This window comes from Microtus oregoni, unplaced genomic scaffold, assembly GCF_018167655.1.
Source record: "Microtus oregoni isolate MIOR12 unplaced genomic scaffold, Mior012 000004F_ref0000308, whole genome shotgun sequence".
In the NCBI taxonomy this organism is placed as follows: domain Eukaryota; kingdom Metazoa; phylum Chordata; class Mammalia; order Rodentia; family Cricetidae; genus Microtus; species Microtus oregoni.
The window spans coordinates 34836180-34861851 of record NW_024543063.1 but is presented as its reverse complement, the minus strand read 5'-3'; the positions used below and the strand labels follow the sequence as shown (position 1 = coordinate 34861851).

At 47.3% G+C, this 25672-nt stretch overlaps 1 protein-coding gene across 1 annotated transcript in view; it reads left to right on the top strand.

Annotated features, from left to right (window-relative positions):
* The window catches only part of Cdh13 (cadherin 13), a 949947-nt gene that overhangs the window by 869208 nt on the left and 55067 nt on the right, over positions 1 to 25672 (top strand). Inside the window, exons 9-10 of the mRNA XM_041650745.1 lie at positions 3087 to 3269; positions 6839 to 7092. Coding sequence (XP_041506679.1) covers positions 3087 to 3269; positions 6839 to 7092 — 437 coding nt within the window. The remainder of the gene's footprint in view (positions 1 to 3086; positions 3270 to 6838; positions 7093 to 25672) is intronic.

The window sequence follows — 25672 nt, the reverse complement described above, 5'->3', positions numbered from 1 at the left end:
CTCATTCTGTGTAGAATATTTGCCCACACACAAACATGGTATCCTATGGCAAGCCCTTCAGTAGTTGTAACAGGCATGAAGATCTCACAGTTATGAGAAAAGCTGCACAGTCTAGACTCACATACCAATGACCTATATATTTATTGACTTTATCAATTAATGACCTCATTGGTTTGTCCATCCCATCTTCAAAGCCAACCATGTGCTAGGCACTGTGTTATACTGTGAGCATCAGGTCTCATTCCTCAACCAACTACCACTAGATTTTAGTGCTAGGCCCTAAGATGGGGAGGGGTCTCTCAGAATCTAGGGCATTTTTAGTTAATTTCCTCACACCATAAAATGTCATTTTTAAAAGAAATCCTTAAAGCCCATAAAATTACGGAGAGTCCAGTGAAGACCAAATTTTAAGAATCAGACAAAAAGCACCTAAGGTCTGTTTGTCGGGGTACAGGAACTGACAGGATGACTGTGTGCCATTTTAATATATGTGATATATACTGAGAGCATTATTAGATTGGATGTGGTCCAGGTAGTCCAGCAATGGCTGTCTTACTTCCGCAAAGCTATCCCTTTGCTTGTATTCTCTCTCGGCCCTCACTGCTGCTTTCACTTCCTGTAGTTAAGACCATTCCTTTATTTGACAAGTGGCTTCTGAGTCCCTTCCATGTGAGGAGCTGGAGCCACAGCCACCTCAAGTCACATACAGTACTGTTGTCCTGGCCATGTGACAATCAACTGCTTTGTCTGGACATCCTCTTAGGCACAACGTCCTCTCCGTTTAACCTGGGACATGTAGGGCATTGCAGGTCACAGTTATCTACCCAGTTCCCTAAACAACAAGTATCACAAGAACAACAAGGGCTCCTGCAATGAGGAGGGACAAGGCCTCAGAGTCCTGGCTGCCGGTATGCCGAGGACTAACTTGAGTGGCGGATCCCGGGTGGGCTCGGCAGCAGACTGACTGAAAGCAGAGCTTTCTAAAACCTAAGAGACAAGGCTCTGGCCCTTGATTCCCTGCAGGATTTGTGGCAGGAGCCTTCCTCTGATTTCTTCTCTACCTTTCTGCAGTCTGAAGTGATTGGGGGCATGTGTGTCATCAAGGCCATCCTGGACACATGGCAGACAGAAACCATTGATTACAATGCTCTACCCCACTGGGCCCAGATGCTCTGAAAGGCCCCTCTATACCAAGTCCGGCTGCCTCCTCCACCCACGGGGCTGACAGTTACATTGACACTTGAATTCATCATGTCTCTCACCCCGGTCTGTACATTAGAATTATCTGGGCTTCCTTCTAAATCTTTGGCCTGGTCCTAACCAACTGAAGTGGCATAGAACCCAGGCATCATTAGACCTCATAGGAAACTCTTATATGCAGGTAGGGCTCAGATCCATAAGCCTGGTTTGGTTTCTTCATTTGTTTTTTTGTTTTTGTTTTGTTTTGTTTTGGCTTCTGTTTTATTTGTTTGTCTTCTTTTGAGAATAGAAAGACAAAAGATAGGGCTGGTAAACTTTCCTTAAACAGGAACCCTAGGGATGAGGTCAAAATAGTAACTTCTGGATCCATTTTATATGATCCCCCACGGTCCCCTCCCACAGCTAAGTCCCATCCTGGTGTGCATCCCTGGACCCTTACGATTTGCCTGGGTTTGCAGAGATGCCACAGACAAATTAGTTTTTATCCCTGCCCCATCCCCCCAACCAAGCCTCAATATGGAGGCTCATGATTAATGATTTAAAAGTCAATGAATCAGTGACTGTTTGCAAAACCTCATTTCTCAAATTACTCCTCTTTGAACACAAGGCCTTTTTGACATCATCTTACCGTGTGTGGATTCTCACTGCTGCTAATTGAAATTCCTAGCTATTTCCTCATCTTGTCAGCATCTCGGTCCTGCTCGTTTATGAGATATTTGCAAACAGATTACTGTTCACCTGAGTGTGTCAGAGGTAAACGTCAGAACAATACTTCACACTTCCCACTCAAAGGAAATGCACTCATGATAGCTTATGAGATTCTCCGTCGGTGGGAACGCTCGTTTTTCATGAAATGATTGATCCCCATCACACCTACATGCAACAAGTTTTTGAGATGTGGTATAAATGAAAACTGCAGCTCCCAGCGGCAAACAGCTGCATTTCTTAGCAAATAGTCTATTAGTCTTGCAGGCTGTGAGGGAGTCTCAGGGTGTGACGGGGCAGGGTAAAAGGCAAACACTGGGTGTCGGGCCCCAGACCCTCCACCCCAGTCCCACCCTCTACCTGGTCATCATGCATTCAAGGTGAACAAAGCTATAAGAACAGCACATGCAAAGGCTGGAGAGATGGCTTGGTAAGGTACTCTGCCCCAAGAATGAGATCCTGCATCAGACCCTTATAACCCTCATTAAAGAGTCAGGCATGCATTTAGAATCCCAGCGATGGGGAAGCCGAGACAGGAGGATCCTTCAGGCTCCCTGATCAACCAGTCTGGCCTATTCGGTGAATGCCAAACCAATGACAGACTCTGTCCCGAAGGCACCGAGGATGTCACCTGAGGCTGTTCTCACACGTACCCACACAAACAAACATGCACCCACAGGCACATACACACTAGATAGAGTAATTCATGCAAAAAAAAGCCCACACATACAATGGCTCCTACTCTACCAGCGTTCGCTTCTTATCCAACAATAATCCAGAAAAAAATGCTCTTAACTCAGGGATGCCCCCTCCATGGGAGACTGGAGACCCGAACTTCTTTATTCTGTGGCTCCCCACTACCCTTAGGGTCTCCTAGCTGTGTGCATCCTAGGAAACAGAGGGAGAGAGAGCAAGAGAGGAGGCACAGCTGCTCTCAGCCCTCTTCCCAACCTGGCAGCATCCCCACACTCTGCAAGAGCTAAGTTTGTCCCGTGGCCTTACCGGAGTCCAGGGAAAGCTGATTTGTGGAATACAGCATCTTCCTAGCCAGAATCCCTGCATTGTATATTATTAATTGAGATGATAAGTGGATCATATCTCATGTAGTGCACACAAGAAGAGCTCTGTTACTAGTGTCTGCCAGATACGTTTCAAAACACTATCGCCTGCTTGCTTTGCAGTTCCAAGCCACGGTGGAGGAAGGAGCCGTGGGAGTTATTGTCAATTTGACCGTGGAGGACAAAGATGACCCCACAACAGGAGCATGGAGGGCCGCGTACACCATCATCAACGGAAATCCCGGGCAGAGCTTCGAAATTCACACCAACCCGCAGACCAACGAGGGCATGCTCTCTGTGGTCAAGGTAAGGGTGGTCCCGGTGGCACCTCTGTCCTCCCATGAGTAGCTAGGGCCCTATGAAAGGTGTGTAGAATCACAGAGTTGAGAAAGTCACAGAGAAATTAATATTCTGCTCTCCCCCCGGAAGATCAGAGAACACTGTGGGCTTAGAGATTTCTCTGCCTCACACTTTCTTCCCTGGTAGGTGACACCATTTGTACCTGAGGCAGGGAAGGACAGCAACGAAGGGCAGGGCAGGACCCTTGATCTCAAGTCCCTGTGTGTTCTTAACGAAGCACCTGCCCACGTTTTCTGTTCCTCAGTTTACTCGTCTATAAGAAGCCAGTTAACATTGCTTATAATTCAGGGTGGCTCTCACACTCCGTTCTGCTTGCTGTGACAAGAGGTTGTGTTTCTTGGTAGCTGTCTTGGTCTCTTTCTTTGGCTGTTATAAAAAAAACACTCTGGCTGAAGCCATGTAAGAGAAAAGGGGTTTAACTTTGACTTAGAGTTCAGGGTCATCATAGTCCATCCCTGGTGTGGGCATCCCAGCAGCCAGGGCTTGAGACAGCTCTTCATCCTGCATCTGCAGAAAAGAAGCAGAGAGCAAGGAACAAACACACCCTTCCGCCCCTCTTCTCTGCCTTGTACAGTCTGGACCCCCTGCCTAGGGAATGGTCCCACCCACAATTGAGAAGTCTTCTCATGTCAAATAACACAATCAAGATGATTCCCACAGGTGTGCTAGAGTCCCACCTCACTGACCTCCTCATTGGCTGGTCAGAAGGTGCACATTTGTTAGCTAAAGTTCTGCTCGCTGAAGTCCATGGAACCCAGAAACTCAAGGTCAAGTGAGAGTTTGTGTCTGCACAGATGACACCACCTTACTCTGTCCCCATCCAGTGTAAGGGGAGAGCACCTCCCCCGTTCACATGGCTCAACGTCATGATCAAATGACCTCCTAATGAACCCCTTGTCAATGCCCTCACGTGGGAGCCTGTGACTTCAGAATGTGAAGAGGGGGACATGTCCAACCCGTGGCACTGTGAGGACTTCATGAACAAATATATAAAATGTTTGGGGCAGTAACAGCTACTTCCAATCTGTGACGGATTAGTATTGCTGTGATAGCAGCGAGCATGAATTTTACAGCCAAAGATGAGTGTGGCTTGATTATTAGAAGTCCAACAAGGGCCTCACTGAGTGAAACTGAAGGTGTGATCAGGACTGGTAAATCCTGGGGGCTTGAAGGGAGATTCCAGCTCCTATTGCTCCCAGCTTCTATAGGCCACCTGTGGCCCTAGTCTCACGGCCTCTTCCAATATCTTCAAAGCATCTACAACCTCCATTGCTGCTCCCTGATGACCATCATCCCCTCTAACACCTTCTACCTTACGACTCCATCAGGTCCACAGGATGATCCAGGATAATCCCTTATCTCGGGGCTTCTGCTTTAACCACAGCTACGAAGTCTTTTTTGCCTTAGACTCTTAGAATCAGTAGCTATGGGAGCACTGCCCTGCCTGTCACTCAGTCTCTGCTAGTCTTCCTACTGTGGTGAAACACTGGCCCAAAGTAGCTTGGGGGAGGAAACGACTCACGTCATCTTCCACTTCCAGGTCACAGCCCATGGCTGATAGAAATCAGACCAGAAGCTGATGTAGAAGTCAAGGATGAGATGGTGGGGCTGATCTAATGGGAGCTCACCAAAGCAAACTGGACTGGGACTGATGTAGCATGTGATCAAACCGGACTCTCTGAACATATCGTACAAGAAGGGCTGACTGAGAAGCCAAGGACAATGGCACTGGGTTTTGATCCTACTGCATTTACTGGCTTTATGGGAGCCTAGTCTTTGTGGGATGCTCACCTTCCTAGACCTGGATGGAGAGGGGAGGACCTTGGACTTCCTACAGGGCAGGGAACCCTGACTGCTCTTTGGACTGGAGAGGGAGGGGGAAGGGAATGGGGGAGGGGAATGGGGGAGGGGAATGGGAGGAGGTGTAAATTTTTAAGTAAAAATAAATAAACAAATAAGGAAAAAAAGAAATCAAGGATGGACATGGAGGAACACTGTTCTATAGATAGACAGACAGATAGGGTATAGGTAGGTAGATAGACAGAGTATAGATAGAGATGATATAGATGCATCTCGTATCCTTCTTACACACCTGCCTAGGGATAGTACTGCCCACAGTGGGCTGGACCCTCCTGCATTAGGTAACAAACAGTGCCCCACAACCATGGCCATCATCTGATCCAGACAATTATTCAACAGAGGTCCCTTCTTCCATGGAGATTCTATGTTATGTACGACAGACACAGAATCCTGTGAGCTACTTCTTCAGATCAGTACCAGAGCTGCTGAGTGTAACCAATCACAGACACTTCTGTTTCTAGAGGACACAGAGTCTGGGTTCCTGCCTTTACCAACCTCTGGGTCACTTCCTCCCTAATAAGAGTGCCAGAAGAACTGTTGGGAGAGCCTGGCACCAACAGTGCAAGGCTGCTGCTTTCAAAGGGGTGAGGGCATGAAACACCATCGCCATGGCCATTCTCTGAAGCTAGCCCTGGGTCAATCAATAAAGGATGCTTTATTAACTTTCCAGCCCAGCAGCTTCATGGGAAAACTTTAGTAGATACATATCTATATCCTGCACCATGGGGTGGGGCTTGGTGGTCCCTAACATGTGTTTGCCCAGACTAGAGGAAAATAAACATCATGGCCTGAAGCCACTTAGGGGAGAAAGGGTTTATTTCATCATACAGGATCTTCGTCTGCCTCCTGCCTCCTCTCCTCTGAGAATGCACCACAGGAAATCACATAGACCCAAATTTCTGCCTCAGGCTCCTGTTCACGTCATCATCCCAAAATGGGTACACACTGAGGAATCTGCTACTTATTTGTGCAGGGACCACTATGTTGGGACGTTTATCCCGGCCCTGTCTAATTGTCTCCCTATGCATCTTAGTAGCAGGAGCCCCTCCCAGAAAAGTCACTCTCGATGCACCATGGTTTCTGTGGTTCAGAAAGAACATGACATTTGATGGGCAGGAACATCACCTCAACTCCTTTTACAGCAGGGTTTCCTGTGTGCTCTCTGATGTAGCCAGGGGCACATGGACTATTGGCCTCTTTGCAAAATCCTCTGGAGGGGTCTTCAGCAGGACTGCCCACTGACATGGGGACAGGACAACATCTTTGTGTGGGACTGACGTGGGTGTGGCCTTCTGTCTGGTGATGAGCTGTAGAGCTCTCACATCAGGGTGATGATTGATACACTCCTCCGTGGAGAAGGCCTAGTACCCCACATGTCTTGGACCTGACTCATTCTGGTGTCCCCCTCTACTAGAATAGTCCCTGAAACCAAAAGATTCTGAGAGTATCGTAGACAGCCAAGTTCACGGCACAGTCCCAGACCCCACATTCTTTTCCTTAGAGAGGACCCCTGAAATGGCACAAGACTTAAGCCACAAAGCCCAGCACTGTCCCCAAGTGTTCACAGCTGCTCATGCAATGCCAGAGGGACCGTGTGCAGAGTAAACACACTTCATAGTGTGTGCCTTTCTGACGCCCTTCTGTCTGCTCCCCAGCCCCTGGATTATGAGATTTCTGCCTTTCACACCTTGCTGATCAAAGTGGAAAATGAGGACCCACTGGTACCAGATGTCTCCTATGGCCCCAGCTCCACAGCGACTGTCCACATTACAGTCCTGGATGTCAACGAGGGTCCAGTCTTCTATCCGGACCCCATGATGGTGACCAAAAAGGAGAATATCTCTGTGGGCAGTGTGCTGTTGACAGTGAACGCCACAGACCCTGACTCCCTGCAACATCAAACCATCAGGTGGGTGAGAAGCTTGGTACCTATGGATGGAAGCGAGCAGGAAACCACCTTCCTCTTTGGTTGCCAAAGCTGGTGGAGCTGGTTGCTGACTGCCTGCTGCAAAATGCTATTCAGTTAAATCTACTGTCCATCTGGATGTGTGGGAGGGAAAAGAAGTTTGAACCTGATGGAGCCAAGGGACTCTCAGTGAGAGGACAATGTCCTTATCTCTGATTGCAACTGAGGAAGGGACTGACTTCAGAGCTATGTTCCCAAATGACCTAGCCAAGTCTGGAGGGTCATAAAGAAGAGCCACTCTGTGTGGGCTTCTGCATCTCAGAACCTGATGCTCTGTGAAAGGCATTGGTTGGTTCTTTTGGCAGATGGAGGCGTTGTGAATTCCAGCATGGGCTTCTCACCCAAGTCTGGAGAGCTGAGTCTGTGCTCCTGGCTCCCAGAGAAGGTGTGGCAGATTTCAGCACTGGGGGGGGGGGGCAGAGACAGGAGAGTTCCTTACACTTGAATTATTATTGTTTACACCTACATGTGTGTAAGTATATAGACACAACTTTCTCAGTCCACTTAGCATTACTTGTATGTGTATGATTTCAGGGCTGACCACTTGATATTGGATAACCACTGAGGGGGCCCATCCCTGGGAAATGCTACTTCTCCCTCCCTCAGCATTCCTTAGTGGTCTTTGTCTGGGGATGAGGGTCTTTGAGATTTTTCCCTTCCATGTTAGTCTGTCTACTGGCACTGGCATTGTCCGTGTCGTTTGGGTGTCAAGGGTGTAGCATCCCTGCTGTTTCTAGGAGACACTCTCAGAACAGACTTCCCATTCTCCTGGCTCTTAAAATCTTTTTGGCCTCTCTTTCATGATGTCCCTTTAGCTTTAGGTGCGGGATTTGTACTGTAGATATATGCCTTGGGGCTGGCTACCCCACGATAAGTTGTTCTCTGTATTTCGATCCTTTGTGGTTTTCTGTGAGTTTTGTGTGTGTGTGTGTGTGCGTGTGTGTGTGTGTGTGTGTTTGTGTGTGTGTGTGTGTATTTTCTTGAGAAAGCCTCTTTAATAAGGAGTGAGAGCTGTCCTTACCTGTGGGTGTCAGGACAGATTTTAGAATGCAGTTAGGAGTCATGCTGGTCTAGTAAAGTTGCAATAGTAAGTCCACTAAGATCCACAGCCTCACTAGATTGGCTAGGTTTCTTGTACCAGGAATGATTTCTCCCCCACTGAGTGGGCCTTGGTTACTGCCAAGACAGAAATGTCGCTATTGCACCTTTAGGAATTGCTGTGGGCAGCACAGCCAGGCAGGACCATTGGTTGCTTCTCCTCTTGGTCAACTTTCCTTCCGGTACTATGAAAGCTAGTGTTCCTCAGGGAGGAGGCTTCGGGTCAGATGAGGCTCAAATCATCCGAGTCCTGCTTATGTCTTAAGCTCTGTGCCGCAATTCACAGATGGTCTTTCCATAATGAGATTTCGATAAATGGCTGACGTCGAGTGCCAGCAGCCAGAGGATGCCCTCGCTGGAACACTGTCACACATGACCAGGTCACTACACAGGCCCAAAGACAGTTTGTCTCTGCAAAGAAAGTTTCAAGTTTCTCCCTCTAAAACACCATCCCCTTGTAGAGAACACAAATGATCAAGACTTAGACACACTTGTAATAAATGAATCTTTTTTTTTCTTAATTTGAAAGCTTTAGAGACAAGCTCCTGACCTTGTCTCCCATACAGCGAGCTGGCAGGGAAAAAGAGGTTGTTTCCCACCCCCAAAGTGGGTGTCTCTTCACTTCTAGACTGTCTGAGTTGCCAAGTGAACTAGAGGATGATGCAGAATACTAGCACCTCCTCTGACAGTGAGAATGAGAATCACCTTTCCTCCCCTGTCTTCTCATCCCCCTCCCCAGCAAAGGAAAAGGCAATTTAGCTGTCAAAGAGCATGCTTTAAGGACTTGGTTGTGAAACCTGTAACTCAGCTAAAGGCAGCTGGGCAGACACGGCCATCTTTAGGGCTCCTTACCATCCCTTTCCGTTTCTACAACAGAAGGATAAGGCAGGGGATTCCTGCAAGGGGGAGGGGATAAAATGACCTGCAGTGGAGTTAGCATTGCTAAGCCTGGTCTCTGCCTTGCTATCTCAGCTCTGCTGCTGCTGGAGAACAGAGGGTTAATAGAGTGGGGGTTCCTGGGACAAAAGCCACAGAGTCCACATCAAAGGCAGACAGAGGAAGGGAGGGTCCCTCTGGGTTCTCCAGTTGAACCCAACTCTGGGCTGAAATAAGCACGGGATTAATTTGCTGAGAGAGTCTGTGGCTGCTTATAAGATAGAGCACAAAGGGAAGCAGCTAGGGGCTATGCAGGCTCCAGGGTTTCCCTGAGGTTCCAGGTGGCTGGATCTTGTGGTCTGGCCTGTCAAGGCTTCCAAGGGAAAACAGCATCTCCAGCCACCGTCCCTCCCCGTGTCACCCAGCTCATGCTCTCATCAAGTCACTATGCCTGAGCAGAAGATGAGCCTCTGGAAAAGGACACCCAGCTGGAGGGGCAGCTGAGATGTGACCACCTGCCATGTGGCCCAGGAAGGCAGTCAGGAGACTGGGGCTGGTGGAGAGAACACAGATTTACGCACTGAGATAGGTGAGCGGAAACATCCCTCCTTGCACCGGGAATAGAGGGTAAGATGAGCTGCAAAGAGAAAGCTGGTTGGTGGCAGCCAAGACATTGAAGGCCACCAAGGCCAGCATCAGAACCTGGAGTGCACAATTCAGACTGTGGGACAAGAGCCCGTGGTTTCCTCATTGTGCCCCAGTGCAATGTTAGGAGCATCCACTGTGTGGGGGTGGTAGTTGGGGGATAGGGGTTGCTAAGGATTTCTATACCAAAGCTTAGGAAAAGAGGGATGGATATATAACACCAGCAAGACTGACCAACACTCTATGACCATAGGTCACCAGTAGCCTGGACTCAGCTCAAACTCCCCTATGCCAAACAATGCACAAATTAGCCAGCTGATTGGAACATGGGAACTTGGTGCCCAGTGGGATGGCACTGAGTACTGAGGCCAGATTCCCTTTGCACACACACAAGCACATACATACATATACATACACATACACATACACACACACACACACACACACACACACACACACACACACACACCAGTACTTGTCTCCCTATTTGGCTCCATCCTCAGCCAGGCTTCTATGTCTCCAAGGCAATGAGGTCAGCCCTGGACCAGTCTTCTATCTGCATGCAGAAAGAGCCACACCCTCCCCAGAGACAGTGTAGCCAGTCCCAGGAACAGCTCCCAGAGTCCTCTGGAACATGTGACCCTGAGGAGCAAGGGGAAGAACAAGTGTGGATGGTCTGGCTTTGGTGTGCAGTTTCACAGTGGACCCGAGTATCCTGTGTGAAGGCTTGAACTGGTGCCACTTAGAGAGGTCCGGAGCCCTTCTCAAGACTGGAGTAAGCGCTAAGTTTCAGGAGGTGCAGATGGGCCTGTGGTTGGGAACCACAAAAACCCACAGATAACGCAGCTGCCCTAATTCCCTGTGGCTAGTCCCCTAAGAGGGCCAACATCTGCTCACAGGCCTAGCTGAGGGATGCTGGACTGGCTAAGAGATGCTGAAACTGGCAGAGGAATACCAGGCTGGTTGAGGGATGCTGGACTAGCTCAGAGATGCTGGGCTGGTCCCTTTACCCAGTGAGAATCAGAATTGCCTGTCAAGTATCCCTTTCTGAGCTTAACTGGCTGAATTTTCCCTTTTTTCATAATCCCCCTCCTCTTCCCTCCCTGCCTTTCCCTTTTCTCCTCCTTCCTCCTCCTGCCCCTGCCTTCCCCTCTATTCCTTCCTCTCCTGGTGCTACCTCCGAGCTCATGAAGCATCACTGGCAAATGGACCTGTTGCCTTGGGGAGGAAAGGCTCTTTGGTGATGGGGCGTTTGATCCAGCACATTAGAAAGTGCCTTCCAGGGAGGCCTGTGTACAGGGGTGAGCGAAGCTGAGTGGAGGGGCCGGGCTGGGAGAACCTTTTCCCCTGTTCTTCACTGGGCTGCACAGAGTTCCCAGGCAGACATTGATTTTGCAAGTGGTCTCTGGTCTCATTAACTGTTGTAGCTCAGATAATTCTGTAGGGAACGGGTCTTTAAGGAAAAGGGAGTTTCACTCTGGGAGCTATTATTTTATCTCAAGATCTCTGAACTTAGCTGACTGAAGTACAAAAAAAAAAAAAAAGATGCTGACCCAGCCTTTGACTCCCAGCTGCGCCACTGACAGGGCCCAGGGGTCCTGCACAGAACTGTGTCTCCCTCTGAGCCTTGGCTATGATGATGTGTCCCTGTCCCTGTGCTTCTCCATCCATCCCTTTCTCCTTCTGTGTCCCTTGCTCTGACATCTCCCTGGGCCTCCCTCTCCTGTCCCAGTCCTGCCCTGCCCTTCTCTTGCCCCCTCTGTCTCTCCACTCCAAACTTCTCTGCCTGTCTTATCCTCCCCTCCTCTCTCGTTTCTATTCTTGACCTCTCCCTCCCCCATGAGTTATAGTGTGTGTGTGTGTGTGTGTGTGTGTGTGTCTGTGTCTGTGTGTCTGTGTTCATGTGTGGGAGGCCAGAGGTCAACCTTAGGAGCTGTCCACCTTGAAAGTCTCTCACTGGCCCAGAGCTCACCAAAGAGGCTAGTCTGGCTGACCAAGAAGCCCCAGGGGTCTACCTGTCTCCGACTCTCCAGTGCTGGGATCGCAAGCAATCACCACCCTGCCTGACTTTTAGTATATGTGCTTTGGGGATCAGACTTGTGCTCCCATGCTTAGATGGCAAACACTTTTCCAGCTGGGCTTTCTTCCCAGCCTTTCTTTTTCTTCTCTTATCCACCATGCCTTCCCTTGCCTCTCCCATCTACTACAAATGGAAGAAGAGGAGGAAGTGAGACATCTTCAGGCAACATTGTAGTGTCTCCTCCTGGTCCTCCTCCTCTTTGTCCCATATTCTGTTTCTACATTTCCTTTCCTCACCTCTGTCTCCATCTATTCTAAGACCCTCTGGGCTGGGCTGAGTGCCAATAAGCGCCTCCATGTATCTCACCTCCAATCATACACAACCCACAAGCCAGCAACAAGCATCCAGGCCTTCCTCAGTCAGCATCCGGAGGGCATCCCTTGGGTCCAGCCTGCCCTTGATGATCATCCCAGCCTCATCCAGCAAGGGGCTCTGCTGCCCACTCCCTGCATTTGGGAACTTCTAACTAACCAACCTGTGATCTGGCCCTCCTGCCCATGCTGTCCTGTGTGATAGAACACACATCTGGTCTCAGCATTGAGTTGTCTTGCAAGGGGGTGTCCGGAAGCCAAGGCACTTGATCTCTGCCAAGCCTGGAGCCCTGAAGGCAGGAGGTGTCCAGGCAGCAGGCTGCAAATTCTCTAGAAGGTGTTCATTACTGAAGCCCATTGACAAGTCCGTCACTCAGTGTGCTCTGCTCCAAATTAAAACAGCCAGCAACATCTGAGTGATGGTGAATTCTTTGTCTACCGGCTGTGTTAAGACAGCTCATGGAGAAAACTCTGGAAATGGGAGAGAGAAAATGACCATAATCATCCCACCCAAGGTAATTCTCTGTAACAACCTCATTACAGAACACCTTTGAATTTAGAGAGAGGCTCATATAAAGACTTCTCAGATTAATTGCCCCAAATGGCTGATGTCATCCACTCTTCTGTATCCTGCTACTCTTGCTTTTCGATATGCCAAAGAACCATCCATGTGCAGAAATAGCCGTCATTTTTCACTGCTGAATAGTATCCCCCATTCATTACCCCATTGCCAGTATCTAGCTGTGTCAGCAAAAAATATGTTTGGAATGTAACAGGAAGATTCTAACTGAAGGGGCTCAGAGATAAAAAGGGGTACTTCCTAGAGGTTTTTTTTCTACTTTTTCGTGTGTGTGTGTGTGTGTGTGTGTGTTGCATGGTTTTGCTTGTGTGTTGGTTCCATGTGTATGTGCATGTGATGTTAACCAATGTTAACATCAGAAATCATACTAGATTGATCCTCCACCTTATTTCACTGAAGCAGTGTCTCTCAATCAAGCCAAGGACTCCCTTAGATGGTCAGACTCTGGAGATGTGTGTGTGTGTGTGTCCATGTCCCCCAGGCGGGACTACAGATGGTTGCCTGACATCTCACCTAGCATTTACATACTCTGGCATCTGAACTCAAGTCACTGAGCCATTTATTCCCCCACTTCCTGTTTTTAAGGTGATTTCCTTGAAGTCAGCTACTTTTCTCTTCGAACCTCATTTCCTAGAGTTGTTCACGTGACCATGCCTACCTAGAAGGCAGCTTTCACAACTGAGATCTTTGTGAAGGAAGAATGAACACTGAGAAATGACTGACAGTTTCTGCCATAGGATCAAACCTTTCAATTTAGCAAGAATATACACAGTAGATTTTTGATGGAAATATCTCGTGTCTTAGTCAGTTTTCCCTAACAGTCACAAAATCCAGAGATAACTTGCTTAAAAAGAAGGGAGAGGCTCAAATACGTGAGATACTGAACTCAAATCCCAGCACCACAGAAACACGAAGCCAGAAAGAGGGAAGATGTATTTAGGCCCACAGTTGCAGACAATGGCTCCACAATCTGTTATTACAGTCTATCATCACAGTCCATCCTTGTTCTGTGGGGGTTCTGGGTATGCTGTACCTCATGGGGGGGGATGTAATACAACACTCTGTTCACCTCATGGAGACCAGGAAGCAGAGAAGGCGAACCTGGAGTGCCAAGACCCTCTTCAAGGGTATGTGCCTCCAACGATCAAACTTCCTCCAATTAGGCTCCACTCACAAAGATCTCATGGTCCAAGGACCAATCTTTTGACATACAAGCCTTTGGGGGATATTTTCCCAAATCACAGAATCCAATGACATTAGATACTAGATATTTACTTAAGATAACAGAAAATACAAGGAAGGCTGGGGACACACTCGGTATGTACATCTCTTGCCTAGCACGCACAGTGCCCTGGGTTTCACCCCAGAAAGCCATAACCTGGATGTGTTGTAATCTCAGACATTGGGGGATAGATGCAGGAAGATTAGGAGTTTGTGGGCTTTGTCAGCTACATGGCAAGTTCAAGCAAGCCTGGGCTACATGAGCCAGGTTGCAGATATAATCCATTGACCCATCAAGTCAGTTGTGTTTATTTAGAACCTGCTGCAAGCCTGGCACAGCATTAGCTGTGGCACAGTCACTCACGAGGGGTGGCACAGGCTTGAACCTCCCAGAAGTGTGTGGTCACGAGAAAAAGAATGTTGGTGACGTGCGACAAAGCGTTCCTATCTTAGGACAGCTCCCGTGAACCAAAGGATATTGTCAGAAATGGCTTTAAATTTGCAAAGCAGGCATGCATCTCACCTTGCGAGAACACCTGAGCAGATACCAGGGCGATGACAGGAACTGGCAGTGAAGTGTTTGCCTTGCCAAATAAAATTGCAAAGGAAAAAATGCTTAAATCATTTTAAAATTTTTGTAGGGGGAAAAATCCACTTAAAATATGAATATAATAAAATGTACTTCTTTATGAGTAGGGATGAAGACTCCATAGAATTAAAAGATTCTGAATGTCTCAAAAGTCTGAACACAGGCCAGACCTGGCCCTGGCATATGCCAAGAACCCAATTAACAGACATAGGAGAGAAGGGATCCCATCCATCAGTTCTCAACCTGTGGGTTGTGACCACTTTGGCAAACTTCTATCTCCAGAAATAACAGTAACAAAATTACAGTTATGAAGTAACAACAAGGATAGTTTTATGGTTGGAGTCCCCACAACATGAGAGACTGTATTAAAAGGTCACAGCATTAGGAAGGTGGAGAACCCCTGGTAGGTAATTGTGGCTAGGCTGTAGTGTCTAAGTGCCAGCATTTAAATGCAGAAAGAGACGTGATTAGCTTATTCAAAATTTCTGATATTATTTTATTACTTGTGTGTGTGCACACTAGGGCACAAGCGTGTGTATAACAGTGTTCATGTGGAGGTCAGAAGACAGTTTGCCTATATTGGTTCTCTCCTTCATTTGTGTGGGTTCTAGGGAGCAAAGTTAGGATAGCCTAGCAGCAAATGCCGTCCATCACCACTGACCCATCTCGCTGACCCAAAAAAAAAATGTAGCCTAAGCTGGTCTCAAACTCCTAATCCTCCTGCCTCCTCCTCCTCTTCAGCATATCCTCCCAGTGCCCTTGGCCACAACCTCTTTTCATGTTCGCACACTGACTGGCACCCACCTGCGGTGGAAGTATTCCCAATGGCCTTGTTTTGACCTGGTGCCCAGACAGGGCGACCAGCCCCAGGAGTGTTACCACCGCAGGACATACAGGCCCTCGTAGGTTGCATAGAGAGTCCTTTCCATCTGCCAGCTCTCCTTCGGGCACCATGACACAAATTGAGTCTATTCTTTAAGCCTGGCATCTGAATCCCATCCAGATTAGATGCTCGTCCTTTGACAGTGACTGCTCTGTCCTGTGTTTTTCTCTTTTCTTTTTCTTATTTTTTTTTTGTTGGAGGGGGCTCTGTTTTTTTCTTGTGTTGTCCCCTGAACTTGGGCCTTTTCAGCTGCATGGCACCCTGCATTCAAAATGGTAAAGAATGCAACCGAATAATGAAAATTTAGCACCAAAACATTTGTCTGACTGGCCAGTTTCGTCTTCCTCTGCTCTTCCTGGACTCACCATGCCTTCTTTTTAGTGCTCTGATCCATCTCCTGTTTGAAACCTTTCTAAAGAAAACCAGACACACACTTGCACCGAAACAAAAAGGTGGTAAATTGGACAAAAATGTCATTGACTAACTGTGAGACTTTTATTCTGTAATTGCTAAGGCCTTTGGAAGCAGAAGGCAAAAGAAAAAAATTCCAATTGACTTGAAAATAGAATTCTCTCACCCAAGGGGTTCTAAGACACACGGGTACCCAAGATACAAAAGCAATAAATGTTCAGTGGGAGAAAGAAGAGCCACAAATGCCCTAACCAGGTTTCAAACTCAGATTTAAGAGTTTAATTTGAGGTGCCACCCCCCTTCTAAATTCTAATCAAACATTAAAGGCCAGCTATACCCTGTCTACCTGGGAAAATTAGAACAAGTCCCTCTGTCTACTATCACCTATTAACACTTCTTTCTAAATTATATGTGGTACTGACCTCAATAATAAGATTTGGGATGAGGGAGTTTTGTTGTTGTTTTTTTAATGAGTCAAGATATTTCTTTCGGCAGTCAACCAACACAGCGCTTGAAATATAAATGAGTTGTTTATGGAAGTCCTTTGTAATTTTTAATTAAAGTGATGTTCTTCCGTTGGAGGTTTATGGTGGCGATACATTTTATCACCACATTGCTATGGAATTCTTAATTATTTATGTAAATGTATTAGTAGAGCCAGCCCTCGTTTTGCGTGGTCAGATTTTTCCATTATGAAATCATCCATGGGATAGAGAGTCTGATAAATTGCACAAGTGGACCTCTGAAGGTCTGATGTCTCCAGTTACTAAGAATAGAACCCTGGGTTTCATCACGACCCACAGACAAGATGTCCATGACTTCCTTGGGTGACAGGCACTGGGTCATCCAAAAGCCGTGAGTAAACAGTCAAAAGGCTCTTTTGCAAATCAGCTTTGAAACATCTGTCTACATGTGTCGTTATGCATTTGCCACGGGGCACCCGCTCATTGTTGAAAACAGGGTTTCAAATTGGCTGCATTTGAATATAATTATCATTTGCCTTCTTGGCAGGCTCCGAAATTAATTCTCAGAACCAATCTGGAAAAATATTGACAAATGTTAATATTGCTTCTTGCCCAATATTTATTTTCTAAGTCATTCAATTTGCTTAGCTTTGGGGTTGCCTGTCTTTGAGGGGGTTTAAGGCTGCATCTCCTGTAGCCCAGGCTGGCTTCATGCTTTCTATGTAGCTAAGGATGACCTTGAACTACTGATCTCAAGCCTCTTTCTCCCAAGTGCTGGGTTTACAGGTATGCCTAACCATGCCTAGTAATGCTTAGCTTTTAATACCTTGTAATAGACATCTAAATAGGTGCAGATAGAGGGGAGGCTACGCCCCTTGAGAAAAGAATACCTGTCAGTCAGCACCACCAGCCAGCAGCGGGTGCATCTCAGGGTCTCCCCAGAGGCTGATCATAGCGTCAGGCCTGGAGCAGTAATAACACAGTGGCCAGCAGGTCAGAGAAGTGATACAGGAATGGCTCAACCATGGCACCCACATAGCCCCTGACCCCTCTGGCATTTGTGGCTTAAAGTAGTGAGACTCTAAACTGAGGTCCTACCACTGTGGCTAGCCTGGGGCTCCCCTGTGGATTCTAACATCATAGCCAGGAGTCACACTGTAAAATCAGACTTCACGTTACCATCTGTGACTACTGCTGAGCGCCACATGAAGGCTTGTGCAAGGTAGAAAGGGCCTCTGCATTTGGGCCAATCTCTTCATTCATTCATTCATTCATTCATTCACCGAAATATGCAATGAATGCCTACAGCACTCTGGGGTCAAAGCAATGAAGACAGAAGTAAAGAATATCCACTGTCATTGTTGAGGTGGGGATCTGAAATCTGTACCATCTCCTTACATTTGCCAGACAGAGTCTGCCACTGAGTTACAAGCTACGCTCTCAGCCTCGTTCTGTATCCACTGTGGGGAGCACTGGAGATCTAACGCTGGGCTTCATGCATGCTATCCAACTGCTCTAACACTGAACTACACCCCCACCCCTTCTTTTGGAGGACAGGATCATGTCTGTGCTAAGCAAGAAATATTTTTAATTGATAGACATGTACGTTCAGGGGAGAGCAAGATGATTGAACGGTAAAGGCACTAGCCACTGACCCTGGCCACTTGAGTTCCATCATCAGGATCCATGTGATGGGAGGAGAGAACTCACTCCAGAAAGTTGTCCTCTGTCCTCCAAACGTACACAGTGACATGAACGTGCATGTGCACACACACACACTAAATGCAATTTGAAAACATTACAAAATATACCTCCTCATTGCTCGCTTCTCTTTCCTCTACAGCTAGCCTCCACGTTACATCCAGGGGGATTCAGTGCCCCCTTCCAGCTTCCCTGGAAGCACCACTGTATGCATGTGGTGCACATATCTGCACTGAGGCACACACACACAGAGAAAATAATTTCTAAAGACATTATTTTAAAATTAAAATTGCCGCAACATTCACAATAAGCAAACAGGACGGTTTTAAGCACAGTAGAGTAGCTGCTGCTCGCTTTCCTCCTGTATCCACCTGGGGCACTGGTCCTGCACAGCGATGCCGATGCCACTGGGATTTCTCTACAAAGGGCAATGTCAGAAAGGCTCTGTGACTCTGTGCATCCAAGAGTAAAAATGAGTTCTTCTAAGGTACAGGCTGAGGGGAGATGTTCTGTGCCCATACAGAACTGTCAGCCAAGGAGGTAAGACATGGGTGGTTACCCTCTCTGTGACAGCCAGCTTTGTGACGGAGCCATGAGGACCAGAGCTAAATCAACGGAGTAAGGAAAAGAATGATTTTTTTGACATGCAGTTTTGGAAGTTTCTATCTCATAGCATGATTAATAAAAACCCAGAGACAGAAATTGGGATTCAACCTGAAGGTCAGAGAAGCAAAACAGTCAGTCACTGGCTCTTACTTCTGTCTCAGTCCAAAATAATGATCCTGCCTCCAGGAATCTCAGAATGAGACTATGAGTGAGAGCTGTCCCCTCCTGTCTTATATTCCTCTCTAGTGCTGGGATTAAAGGCGTGCATAATTACTGCCCTGTTTCTATGGCAAACTGGTGTGGCTACTGGGATTGTCTGCAAGGCTGATCAGTGCAGCTGTTTTACTCTCTGAACTTTAGGTAAACTATTTCTTAAAACAAAAATGTAATATCACTAGAATATCTGGGATTGTGTGATGCTGTTTCTTTGGAAGCACGTGGCAGAGAAACTGTCCAGCTTCTGGCTAACCCCACAACAACAACGAAAGAAGAAAGAGCCAGGGTTTTCCAGTCCCCTGGGAGGGCATGTCCTTGGTGACCTGAAGACCTCCCACTGGACTCTGCCTCTTAGAGGTCCTACCACCTCCCAGTGGAGTCAGGGTTGGGGAACTACAACTTCTGAATTCAGGCTTTTGGAGGACAATCAGCTGCAAAACATAGCAGGGGAATAGAGACCCCTTCACCTATGCACATCAGCTACAAGGCTTGAAGGAAAAAAAAAAAGGTTGAAAAGAAAAAGACTACAGAATGTTTTAAATGGTTAGTGAGAAAGTGGGAGCAACAGAAGAAAGTGAAGCGTAAGGAGCTAGAAAGGGCAATTCAAGGAGCAACTTCAGCAGCATTCCTAGAGATCCAACTGGTATCTCCTCATCGGTGCTGTGCGTTCCTTGCGAGGTGGGTGTGGCTACCTTGTTCAGTAGCAATGACGAGTGGTGTTCTAACAGCCACAGGCAGGCAGTTTGGAGAGATGGAATTGACATCAGGTTTGTTTTTGTCAGAGAGCTTTGAAGCAGGGAAACATTAATTTTGCAAGAACAAATGCTGTACAAAAACATCTGCACCACCCCCCCCCCCCAAATAAGTGTCCTGGTTCTTAAAGCACTGCCACTTGTCTTAAAGGGATCTTGGTCTCATCATCCTGGCTGAGGGCCACTATTTGAAGGGTCTGTACCATCTCTGCCCCAATTCATCCATTCCCTTTGTGTCTGGGTTTATTTTGAAACCTGGGGGAACGGGAGAGCAGAGGGTGCAATCCGGTAAGGACATGAGACCACAACTCACATCTTTTTGCTTTGTTTTCCCCATTAAATGGCCACACACAGTGTTGTCCCCAAGCGCAGAAACCATGACGAGCCTTCCAGAGGAAACACACACGTTACACAGGCTTTGTTCCCACTGGGGTTGTGGTTCCACTGGACATGGGTTCAAGGCCAGTGAGTCAGCAGTCTGCAAAAATGAGGGGTCACGACTAAGCAAGGTCATGTTCTGATCCTTAGGCTTGAGGGGACCTAGCACTTTATTTGTCCCCAGGAGCATGGGCTCATCATTGCCTCATTCTGTTTCCTTGGTGACCTCCTAGGACATAGTGATGGTGACCAACAAAAAAATTGCCCCTGAGTGCTTGCCTGCATTTTCTCTGCCTGCATTCCCTCCCTGGGCTATTATCCCTGGGAACTAGGCTAATTATGAATGACACCAGCAGAGCATAGTAGGCTCTCCATAAAATTTAATTTAATTAACGAGGGGCTTGCAAATGAGTGGTTTTCAAAGGATTCTTGCCCGGGCATTGGATGTACCAAATCCCACCCAGAAGAGGATAATGAGGCCTCACAAAGCATTAAAGGGATTTTCATCCAGCTCTGCCTTTAATAAACAGCACAAGTAAACTCTAATTAAATGGCAATGTTTAATTATTACTTGATGCCCTTCCCTATTTCATATCTCTCCTTGGGTTTGAAGAAATGAGAGGCAGTCCTTCTCTCTCTATCCTCTCTCCTGGTTCCCTGGCCAGGCACTCTCAGCTCTGCAGATCTGCCCAGGCATCATTGGGAGGCAGACATGTTCTATGCTGGGGTCTCACAGAGGTGGCTCGGTGGATAAGAGCAATGACTGATCTTACAGAGGGCCTGGGTTTGGTTCCTAGCACCCACAAGGCAGCTCACAACCTGCTGTAACTCCATCTCCAAGGTATTGGATATGCTCTTCTGATCTCCCCTGTGTGATACACAGGCACACATGTAGGCTACTAGTCACCTGTATACATAAAAGTGCTTTAATAGAACAGCTCTCCATAAACTGTGCGTGTCCTCTCACCATCTAGTCGACATTTCAACCATTAAAGAAGCGCGTATAAGTACAAGGCACTGTTGTTGAGGGTGTAGTGAGAATTAGGCATGCAGATCTTTCTTCCTGGGAAACAGAAAAAAAAAATGGGCAAACCCAAAAAAGAGGGCTACAAGTTTTACAGATGTTATTTAGAAACTGGAAGATTACTGAAGGAGAGGCACAAGGACCGACACCCTGCCGGCCACAAGGGCTGCATCTGAGAGCACAGTAAGAACTGAGCATTGGGAAGGCATGTTTCTGTTTCCTTTGTCAAATTTTAGAATGCTACAGTCCCCCCTCCTTTTAGTCACTTCAATGTTTTTCATGAACAATACATGCTCATTGTACAAAAACTAACAAACTCAGAGCAGAACAGAGAAGCAAATTAAAACTCACCTTGAATCCTACCACCTAGGTACAGCCGCCATTGTACTTTGTCTTGTTAATTCCAGAGATGTAAAGTGGAGGAACACATTGTTGCTCCACTTCCGTGTAATTAAAAAGACCATGGGAACGTCTAGCAGCTTCCTGGGGAACTTGAGTTGTGTTTATTTTTTTTAAGAGCTACTAATTTTTGATTAACAAGAATGAGCACAACATTTAAGGAAAATGTAATTACACCCTCTCCCCCTTCTCAACAAAACAACATTATCCCCCCAGACAAAGGGTAGAGCCACAACTCTAAGGATATATGGCTCCAAGTCGAGAGATTGCATGGGACATTTTTCATGTCACCAGTGAGACAGTTGTGTGAGCACTCCAGCAGTGAGGTATCTGGGCTGCAGGTTAGAGACCCAGCTAAAGTCAGGCGGGATAATAACTCACTGTGTCACTGCTTAATTCTGTGGTGGCTGCAGCTACTGAGCCAGAATATAAAGCCTCGGTCTCTGAAAAGATGAGGGACTCTCTGTCAGGATGGTTAAGAGTAAGAAAAGCAAGGGCAGCTAGGGGGCCATGGGGAGAGCTGCACTAAGAGGCCAGTGATGGATGCGGTGTCTCCTGTTCACTTGCTTTTCTCTTTGTGTGTTGGACAGGGGACTCTCTGTGCTTGCCCCTGTGCGTTTGAAAGCTTATGTGCTTTTGTGCATAGGTACATGGGCATGGAGATCAGAGGTCAGCCTCAGATGTCATTCTTCAGGAGCAAGCCACCTCATTTTTTGAGATAGGTTCTCTCATTGGATCCTGAGTCTCTCTGGTTGGGCTAGGATGGCTTGCCAGAGAGCCCCAGGGATCCTCCTCTCCCTGCCTTCCCAACACTGATTACAAGCACTCACCACCATGCCTGGCCTTTTACATGGACACTGGTGATCAAACTTGGGTCTTCATGCTTGCACCTGAACCTTCTCCAGACTCCTTTTCTGAAATCTATTTTTAATTTATTTTTGCACCCTGGAAAATGCAGGGCCTTTGGGCATGCTCAGTATGTGCTCTACGAGTTGAGCTACAACCCCAGTCCTCGCCCAGCTCTTGTATAAATAGAACACCAGAACTCACTCACTCATCATTTCCTTTCACCCCCATTATCCCATGGAATGTATCCTATATGCCAGTCACAGAAACTGCATCTCACCAAAGCCCTGCTACCCACACAGTGACAGAATGAGCCTTTCCTGACGACGGTTGAGAGTAACTGCTATGTCGGGTTCTCCTTTCTCTTTGCTTCTACCCTACCCTGGCCAACCATCTTCTCAGCACCACGGTCAGCGCACACGCGCTTTCGCGGTCTGGATTTTCAGCACCACGGCCAGAAACATGCACCGTAAGCTGGTACTTTCAGCACCATGGTCAGAGGCCTGTGCAAGTGCATTGCTGTCTAGATTTTGCCTTTCCCCACAGTTGCTCGGTCTGCCCTCCCCCGTCCCCATCACAGTAATTCCTCCTGCATGGAGTTGCCCTGGTTGGCTCCATCACATGTGATCCAGCTGCCTATGACAACAGCTCTGCCACCAGGGGTTGTGGCACTTCAGAAACTTAATCTCTCCATACCTCATTCTCTCCAGATGTAAAAGGAGATAACTCCTGGAGACGTTGAGAGGATTAAACAGGGCTAATCTAGCAAAACACATATCACGGTGTCTGAAATTTAATAAGAGCCCAGACCTTGTTCTCAGCTGTTGTAGTAGTTGGCAGATCATCCCATACATGGCTTGTCTTAAAAGCTTTCCCCTATGGCCCACTGCAGCCCCAGATATACCTAGACTGTCCTGCCCTGCTTCACAACACTCCATCATGCTATCTAAATTGGTCATGAGTAATCTGGCTTCTGTGCAGACCTAACAGAAGTTTATTGCCCACTCCCATGGCAGACCAGTGCAACGAAGGGGGAGGACAGCTTTGCCCCCATAGTCCCATTCAGAGACCCATGCTGCTTCTGCATTGTGGGGCTGTGTGGTGGAGGCTGTGTCACTTGGGGTTACTGTTACTGTGTAAGGGTAAGAAAGAGCCAAGAGCTTATGAGAAGTATGATTGGTCACAAGAGGGACATTATCACTTCTACCCACATTTCCTTACCCCAGCCTCACTGTAAGGGAAGCTGAGAGAGTGGTTGGCCTATATGTCTAGAAGGAAAACTGAGTTGTCTCTGTCTGTGAATTTCCTCCCCCTTCCAGGTCAGAAAACTGAAAGGCTCTGACCATGGATGTGGGGTCTCTCGTCTAGTGCTTATTCCCTTCCAACATTTGCCCTGAGCCTCATCCTAAAAGTGAATCTACAAGCTGACTCAGTAGCCTAGAGAGGGGGCTTTCTAAACACAGATGGTAAAACAGGCTTAAGAAGACAGAGGCACCCAGAGAATCCCAGCCAGATCTTAAAGCTACTGCTTATACAGTGCAGACTCAGTCACTGAAGGGTGTGTGGGAGGGGTGAGAGAAGGAAATCCACGCAGCTCAGGGGAGCAGAGCCACATCTCTGTAAACCGAGAGCCCCCACACCCTAGGGTCCCAGGACAGGGCTAAGAAGACCTCTCATCCCTGAGCCGTGGAGCTCTCTGAATTGCAGCACACACAGCAACCAGAAAACACACTGTGTCAAGCAGCCCTTGAGAATCCAAGCAAGGCATGCAAATTGGAACAAACTTTCTGAAAGACATTTTGCATTATGCATCAACTTTTCTCAAACAGCTCTCCTCTTCCATAGCAGTAATTCTGCTCTTAGGAATTTATCTCAAAGAAATAATCAGAAACAGTGTCAAACACTTATGTCCTCAGGAAACGGAGATTTATGTGCAGAGCCGTGTGCTGAAGGCTTATTTATGGTGGCAAAAAAAAGTTAGAAAACACACTCGGTGTCCAGCCAAAGGGGCTGCATAAATAAATGGCAGAGCAGACAGCTGACAGAATAATGTGAAGTAGAGAGGCCTGGGTTTCGTGAGAAGTTTTAGGCTGAGGGAAGTTGCTCTTAATAACTTGAGTGGAAGAAATGGGACATCCAAGCATGGGAACTGTCCCACCCCCAAATGTGGAGGTAATACATAGAAGAGACTTGGAATAGATTACCCAGGCAGTACGTGGCTCTCTCACAACTTCTAGCTGTTTCTTTGCTTTTTTTAGCTTGTTAAGATTTTAATGATGAGCACGTCTAACACATCAGCAGAAAACTGACTTGGGGCTGCTTTAGCGGGGAAAGTACTGGCTGTGTAAGCATGAAGAGTTTAATTCAGATCCCCAGCACCCATGTAAGAGCCAGGCATGTCAGCATGTGAGTGTAACCCCAGCCTTGGGGAGGAGGATGGAGATGGGTGACCTTTAAGTTCAGTGAAGGACTGTGTGGTGGTCAGTTTTGTCAACTTGAGCACCATCCAAGAACAAAGTCTAAATGAGGGGTTGTCTAGACCAGGTTGGCCTGTGGGCATATCTGTGGGTGGATTGTCTTGAATGCTTTCATGGATATGGGAAGACTCAGTGAATGGTTGGGGTCCTGGGCTATGTAAGAGTAGAGAAAGCAGGCTAAGCACTAATAGGCATTCTCACCGGCTTCACCCCACTGTGGATGCCATGGGACCAGCTGTCTCCTTACCACTGTGATTTTTCTTCAGCCAAAGGCTGTAACTCAGTAGTGTGAACTAAAATAAACCCTTCTTCTTGAGTTGCTTTTTCTCAGGCTTTTATCACAATGCTAGAAATAAAACTATAACCCCCATCTCAGAAAGTAACATAGGTTGACCAGAGGATGGTACCCAAAACTGACCACAAACACACATTTTTGAAAGGAAGAAATTACAGATGAGTCATCTTTTTTCTCTGTAGACCACTCAGAGGCACTGTAGGCTTTTTCTCCAGTTTTCAAGAACCCAAATGCTGGCCCAGACTCTGGGCCTCAAAGTCCATAATAGGCTACCTGAGATTGCTGCCTGAGACATGTCCCTTTCAGCCGTCATAACATCCATTCAACTGTACAAAACAGATCACTCAAAACCCAATCCGTCCAGACAGCCCTACACAGATCACATCGTTTCCGACTTGGAATGAAAAGAAGCTTATTCCCCTGTGAGTTCTATACAGACATTCCTTGGCATCTACAAAATGACAAAAACCCTTCACCCAGATCTCACAGCACAGCCATCCTCCCCAGCCTTGGTTGTGATTCAGAAAGGTTCCCAGGGGATTTGAAAAATATTCTGTTCTTCCCCTGAAGCTGTGGTTTCCCATTTAGTCATAAAACTGCCGGGAGAGAAGTAAATGGATTGATTGATCTGTGTTCCAGTGTCTTATCTGAGGTGGGACTTTAAGTGGCTT